This window comes from Dipodomys ordii, unplaced genomic scaffold (assembly GCF_000151885.1).
Source record: "Dipodomys ordii isolate 6190 unplaced genomic scaffold, Dord_2.0 Scaffold30, whole genome shotgun sequence".
NCBI lineage: Eukaryota > Metazoa > Chordata > Mammalia > Rodentia > Heteromyidae > Dipodomys > Dipodomys ordii.
This window is the reverse complement of record NW_012267246.1, coordinates 4,751,310-4,758,653: the sequence shown is the minus strand read 5'-3', so window position 1 is coordinate 4,758,653 and position 7,344 is coordinate 4,751,310. Positions and strand designations below refer to the sequence as shown.

At 46.6% G+C, this 7,344-nt stretch overlaps 1 protein-coding gene across 1 annotated transcript in view; it reads right to left on the bottom strand.

Annotated features, from left to right (window-relative positions):
* Positions 1-911: 911 nt before the first annotated feature.
* Ppm1l (protein phosphatase, Mg2+/Mn2+ dependent, 1L) overlaps positions 912-7,344 on the bottom strand; it is a 186,822-nt gene continuing 180,389 nt past the window's right edge. Inside the window, exons 3-4 of the mRNA XM_013016257.1 lie at positions 5,993-6,154; positions 912-3,390 (exon numbers count right to left, since the gene is read on the bottom strand). Of these exons, the coding sequence (XP_012871711.1) occupies positions 3,044-3,390; positions 5,993-6,154 (509 nt within the window). The 3' untranslated portion in view covers positions 912-3,043. The remainder of the gene's footprint in view (positions 3,391-5,992; positions 6,155-7,344) is intronic.

The following is a 7,344-nucleotide window of genomic DNA, read 5'->3' as shown; positions in this document are numbered from 1 at the left end:
TGCACTCATTCTCAGCTTCAGTTCTGGAAGACAGTTTTTCTAAACCCATCCCGACATTTGGCACCAGGGGGGACTATTGGCAATTGGAACTCAGGCTCTCTAAGGAGTGCAGTGGCCTCAGGCGATCATTCCAAAGCTCTGGCAGTGCTGGTCTGGGAAACTCCGCAGGCAAATCTGTCACTTTCCCTCAGCTAGTCAACCTTCCTGACCTTTTCCAAAGGGTGAGTAGCCAGAGCACTCCTGGGCAGCCCAGGGTGCTGCTGCTGCAGATCCCTGCTGCTGGACAAGGCCGCAGGGGGACAGAGGACTCCAGGAGGACCCTCGGGAAGGGAATAAAGCATCTGATTTTATAACTTAACTATGCATCACACTACTACTATTTTTCTTAGAATTTCTAAAATTTGCTTAGAATTTCTTAAAAACCTACAGGTCATAGTGGAGGGGGGGAGTGCAGAAAAGGAGGAGTATGAGACATACACTCGTTTGGTTAAAAATCTGAAACAAGCTAGTTTCCCACATAAAAATGTGAAGATGTGGTGTGAACCTCAATTAGAAGGTTATAACCACTGCACCAGCATGATCTGATAAGAAATTTTCCTTGGTGAATAAACACCAATTTACTAGTTTAGTAGCATTTCTTTTGTCTTCAGCAAAATATTACTATTTCTATTCTAGACCTAAAAAAGGATGTAGAATTTTAAAATGTGTTTTCCTCGTTATTATGCATTATTGTTAGGCAAAAAATAAGGGTGAAACTGGGTGCTGGTGGTTCACACCTGTAATCCTAACAACTCAGGAGGCAGAGATCTGAGGATGCAGTGTGGAGACAGCCCAGCTGGAAAGTTTATGACTCTTATCTTCAATTAACCAGCAAAAAGTGGGGTTGTGGCTCAAGTGATAGAGTACTAGGCTTGAGCCCAAAAGCTAAGGAACAGTGTAGTGTCCACACCCTGAGTTCAAGTCCCAGTACCAACACACAGAAAACAATGAAGGTAAATAAGGAAGGCGAGGTGGGTATGGATGATAAAATGCTAGTGCTTCAGTTAGAGAATGGACTATGTTAACGAACCCTCAGCAAACAGCCTGATTGCCCAACATCCTTGACGCAGTGGACTTGTCACTCCCTCTCCCAGCCCACCCCCACCTGAACACGCACCCATGCATTCAGTGGCTTTCTACAGGATCTAAAAGGGGTGGTAGATATTTCGTACTAAAACCTTCTACAGTTAAGAAGCAATAACCAATATTCTAATTCTAAGGTTGGGAAATACAGTGTGTGTGTGTGTGTGTGTGTGTGTGTGTGTGTGTGTGTGTGTGTGTGTGTGTGTGTGTGTGTGTGTATGAGAAAATAAGCAAATCTCTTGGGAAATCATTAATAATCCTCAGTGCAGTCAAAGGAAGGTTAAGCTGTGGGAAGAGTCAAGGCAAAGGGCAGACCTCAGCAGCCCAAGTTCATCTTTCTTCTTCACAGGTCTTGACACAGAAGGGCTTCTTGGGGAGGCTCTGCAGCTGAAGGACGGAGGCAGGACACTGGGGAAGGAAGGCGCCGGTGAAGAGGGGCTGGATGGCTTCAGAAAGAACCAGACCCAGGTTGAGCCCGTACAGGTAGAAAGGCAACAAGACTCTTGTTTGGCTGCTTGAGTTGCCTCTATTTCTTTAGACAAAAAGGATAACCGAGATTTTCTTTAAGTTAACATAAAAAATACTAAGGCTAGGGGAAAAAAACAGGACTTTGGTGACAGGAAATGGAGAGCAGCAAACCAGGTCTCCAAATCCTTCTCCATACAGAGCCTTTCTTGAGGTGCAAACCAGCTTTGCAGGCCCTGGGCTGTCTTCCTCCAGGTGATGTGAGGCAATTCACATTTGTCTAGGGAAGGCTCTTTGCATGGCTGATAAGAGAAGCATGTCCAAGAAGTTCCTTCAATTCTCAAGTGTGCAAATGGTGGCTTGAAACTGAGCTTCAAGGGACCCACACACATTTCTCGGCCGCTGCTTCTCTAATCTCTGCTTGACAGATACTCGAAAGTCAGTGTGCTGGGGGAGGAAAGCCAGCTTCATGGGAAGCAAAGCTAGCTGCACAGAAAGCAAAGCTAGCTGCAAGGGAAGCAAAGCTAGCTGCACAGGAAGCAGCACTTGGGCGGTGGTCTCTCCAGCTCTCTTTCTCTCCCAGTTCAGACAGATTTCCAGGGGCACTGGGAGTTTCTCTCTCCTAACTCACTCTTAAAGATGGAAGGAATCTGACACTGTAGTTTGCTTTGCTTCCCCTCATGTTGTATTGGTAAGAGGACAAACTGTGGGGTTTGGCAGCCAAACATCTGTCTGTCACAGATGTGAGCCAGAGACATAGTCATGCGCAATGGAGAGAATCGCACCAGGGTGGGCCAGGAGTCATCAACTAAGCGGGGAGTGAGGGGAGGGCCCATTCCTGCTGTAGAGGCCATGCCAGGATGCCAGGAGGCCCTGCTATCTGGTGCTTGCCACTCCCTTCAGTCTCCATGAGCAAGCCAAGAATCCATTACAGATCTGCCTCGGGGCGGCTGCAGTCTCGGGAGGACAAAGCATTTTCAGACCACTCTGTCCTTAGGGAGAGGGTACTGACATTCTGGCTCTCAACTGGCCAGGCAACACCGTGCCCATCCCATGTGGCAGGGAAGGCGTGTCCCTGCCCCTGCATGCAGAGCAGCCATGAAGGCTGAACCCTGGACGACTGTGATGGAGATCCTGAAAAGAACCTGCAACAGACTGCCGCGAGCACACCGGCCATCCCCGGGTTTGGGCATCTACAGCTACCTACTTATATATTTTGACACTGATGAGAGAGTTGGGAAAGCATGAAGAAACCATTTTCCAGCCTTTCTACCACTTTGGCCAGGGCATCTCTGTTCATCTCTCCATTATCAATCTAAGACCACCAAGGGAGGGAGGGGGACGCTTAGAGTCTGGGGCGGATGATCCTAATTACAATTCCCACACCTTTTACTACATGAAAGAGACCAGTGTGTGAAAAGTCCTTCGTCTAAGGCAGCGGAGACCCCTGGAGGGTTCACTGCTCTTCTGTTTTGCTGCTATTCCTGAACTTCACCACCATGACTGTAATATTGTCAGGGCAGCCTCTATAAAATGACTGTAAAACTATGCTCTTTGCCCCAAAGTGAGGTTCATCCAAACGCTCCTTGATGAATCGAACAGCTTCTTCATTGCTGAAAGCATCCCACAGGCCATCAGACGCCAAGATCATGAACTCGGGCTGGAGCTTGTCCAGGTCAAAGGTTAGGATGTCGGGGTCCGGGATGACCACATTGAGATTTTTCAGTGGATAATCTCCCAGGGATCGAGACATGGCCAGGATTCCCTGGACCCTCCATGAGCCATTGAAACTGATGAAACCACCTGGAAAGACAAGAGTGAGGGAGAGAGTGAGTTTTCCCAGTGGGTATCTCCCACAGTTGGTACAGTCTGGGTAAGTGAGTGACAAGGCGGTCTACTCCATGTGAGCTGGGCCAAGTATGTCCCCTCTTCCTCGTCACATCAGGATCCTGCTGCCTGGTTTGGGGATTGAAAACCCCCCTTGGGCCCCCATTCTTGGCATCTCTATAGTTTTCAAGAATACTAAAGGGAAGAGATGATGAAGAAGATGAATATATTTGCAGCTCTTTCTATGCATTTCTGAAAGCAGAATAAGGTAATCTATTGAAATCACTTCTTAAGAAGTGGGGAGTGAGCTGGGTACCACTGACTCATGCATTGTGATCCTAGCTACCCATAAGGCTGAGATCTGAGGATTGGGGTTCAAAACCAGCCAAATAGAAATGTTCATGAGACTCTTACCTCTAACTAACCAGCCAAAAGTCAGAAGTGGAGGTGTGGCTCAAAAGGTAGAGCATTAGCCTTAAGAAAAAAGCTGAGCAAGAGTTCAAGGCCCTGAGTTCAAGCCCCAGTACTGGTGCCAAAAAAAAAAAGACATAAATGAAGTGAGGAGCAGAAGGGAGGTACATTTATATGCATGCATGGAAGTATCACAATGAAACCCTACTGTACAATTAATATATGCTTATAAAAATGGAAAAAGAGCCAGGCAGAAGTGGCTCACGCCTGTAATCCTACCCACTCAGCCAGCAGGCTGAGATCTAAGGATCATGGTTTAAAGCCAGCCTGAGCAGGAAAGTTCATGAGACTCTTATCTCCAATAAACTACTAAGAAAAAGCCAAAAGCAGCACTGTTGCTCAAGTGGTAGAGTGCTAGTCTTGAGCACAAAGAGGCTCAGGGACAGCACCCAGGCCCTGAGTTCAAGTCCCACGATGCACCAAAAAAAGAAAAGGGAAAAAGAAACCAAATAATCCAACATGTACAGTATTTTACTCAGATTGATTGGCTCTCATATTATGGTTTTGAGCAGGAAGGGAAGAGCTGTCCCGAAAGGAAGGCTGGTGTCAGAGGAAACATAAAGACAGTAAAACTAATCACTGTTTCTTAGGCCTTCCCATAAAATACACCACTGATGCAACTATGTAGAAGAACAGAATAAGATGGATTCACCTCCTTGGAGATGATGTCTGTATTTGTTTCTAGAAGGATCATCGCAGAGGAGGGGTGGATTGGTAGGTACAAGCAGGAAGAGGATGGAGGATAAATGGCAGTGATGTTTCAAAAGAGGGTGCTGGATGCCAGCATTCCAGGTGTAGTGTGTACACCTTGGCTTGTGCCGATACAAGCCTGGGCTAACTGCATCTCAAGCACAGGCTCACAGCAGTCCCCGGGGGAAAGGCAGTCAGGTGGATGCTCCCAACTGCCTGCAGCTCAGTGAAGCTTGGCAGATGCTCTGAGATCATTGTTTGTTCCAGCTCATCGGCAGCGATTGTGACCGAAGCCTTCATTCTAAATGATTCGGGGTTATAATACAATTTCAATAACTTTTTGGCTCAACACGACAGCTTCCTACTGTGAAAATTCAAACATTCATTAGGTTCACTTCATTTACTCATTGGGCAGAAGCTGACCTGCAGAGATGGAGAGTCTCTCTGCAGATTAACAAGACAGCTGGGGCCCATGTGGGCCAGAGCTGTATGTGTGTGTGTGTGTGTGTGTGTGTGTGTGTCTGCGCACGCATGCGTGCGTGCGCCTGTGTGCATGTATCCCACTTCTCTGCTCTGGCAGCCGGTCTGCGGCCTGGCATATCATGAGGATGCAGCTGTCAGGGAAGGGAAGGAATTCTTCCCTCAAGTGCTTTGTGTTCTCCTTATGACATACTACTATGTAACTTGTTTTCTTTTTTGTTAGTATTGGTGTATACTATCATCTTACCCCATGTAACTTTTCAGGGGGAGGAGGTATGGTGGATCAATGAGTGAATACAAGACCTCTTTATTTTAAAATATTTACTTTTACCAGTTAGGTCCTAGGCATGGAAATAAACAAGACCAAGTTCTTGCTTTTAAAAAGGTCAAGGTCAGGAAGGGATGGGCAAGGGAGAGGGCCAGCTCTGCCAATGCTCAATGAGAGGAGACCTAAGGACATTCCTAGAGGGTCCAGGCAAAGATAGAACTCAAGAGTGGGAGCACTTGTGGCACACACCCTGGTGCTACCTGGTAGAGAAAGCTATTTCCATGCACTTAGCGGTAATGGCATTTGCAAAGCCCAGATGAACCAGAAACAAGGATCACATGAGAAATGATCAAGTGTTTGGGGGGACTGGAAGGAAGCAGGATGTGGCAAGAGTCCTAGAAAGATACAAGAAGAAAGTACTCAAAGACATCATCAGCCCTTTTAAGCTGGAATAGGAAATCCTTGGTCCTACAGAGGCACAGCCAGTAGCTGTTTATTTGATAGGAAACATTACAGAGCCACATTCCGGTACCCTCAGGAGCAGCCTCTGCACTGACCAATTTTGAACTGCAGGACAACAGGGCAGTTTATCTCACAAGCACTCCCCAAGCAATTGCCTTAGCCACCAGACAACATGGCAGACATTCCTTGGAGTTGGTCAAAACTCACCAGCTCTCTTGATCCTCTTTCTTTCCTTCAGTTGGTAAGGTTTGTGGTCATGAGACAAAGGAATGGCGTTCCCATCTTTGTCACACAGAACTCCTCTTGAGTCACCTACATTGGCCACAGTGAGGTCTTTATCTGACAGTAGAGCAATCAAACACGTCGTGCCTACAAAACAGAAGAGAGAGAGGCAGTGATAGAGGTCAGCAGTGCATGGAAGTACAGTTGTTCTTGGTTACCAGCGTCTTCTGTCATTAAAGCGGCTCCTGCTGGGTAACAGTTTTACTCCAGCTACTCTGGGAATGATCACTGCCACTTCAACAATACTGATCATGGCTGACAGTCCATTTTCTTAACCCTGTTAGTGTCACTGAAATAGGCTGGGCTAGCATTATCATTTCCCTCCATCACTTTGTTTCAGCTACCCTTAATTTAAAAACATTGTGTTCCACAGGATTAGGAGAGAATCCAAATCATTTTCAAGTCCCAGGTGACTGGTATGTGTTTTCAAGCTTCTCATTGGTGTGGAGGTTGTGAGAAGACTCAGTAAAAATGGGGAGGCTGTGAGAGGACTGGGAACTTTGGATCAGTGTGCTGAAGGGCAGCTGCTTAGCAGGTGTATCCTACAGCCCCGTGGTGGAATGGTTGGTGCCAGGAATCAGGGCAGCTCCAGGAGGGATGGAGAGGATGCACAGGTCAAGCAGGGGACCTGTGGTGACATCAGAAAGGAGGTCGAGGTGGGCATGGGGAGGGGACACAGTCAGAAGGGAAGCAAGGCATGCTTTATGGTTTGGAGCCCACACCAAGTCAACAAAAGGACAAGCTCTCCTCAGCCCTTTTAGAAATGAGAATGAATCAAAGCAAAGAGGTGAATCAGCTTTCTAGCTGGCACAGCCGGGGTCTGGCCTTCTCCTGTTTCCCATCCTTCTGAAGGTGTCACTAAGCAAATATCCACTGAAATGCACCCCCATTCACCCCACCTCTTGAACTAATAAGATTCTTTATTTCTTAGTATTTATTAATTACTCTTCATGAACGGTTTCCCCTTACTAAGAACATCAGTTTCCATAGCAAGTACATAAACTGCATCCAAATAGTTTTTAGTCTTTATAGAAGAAAAAAGATTTAACAAGTAAAGACACATGGATATCAAAAGCAGGGAGAACTAGAATTAGCATATTCAGTGACTACAGTTCAGTTTGAAGTGTTTATTTATTTTTGGTATAGGTCCTGGAGCTTGAACTCAGCGCCTAGGTGTTGTCTCTAAGCATTTTTTTTTTGGCTCAAAGCTAGTGCTCTACTATTTGAATCAGAGCTCCATTTCTGGCTTTTGGTGGTTCATTGGAGATAAGAGTCTC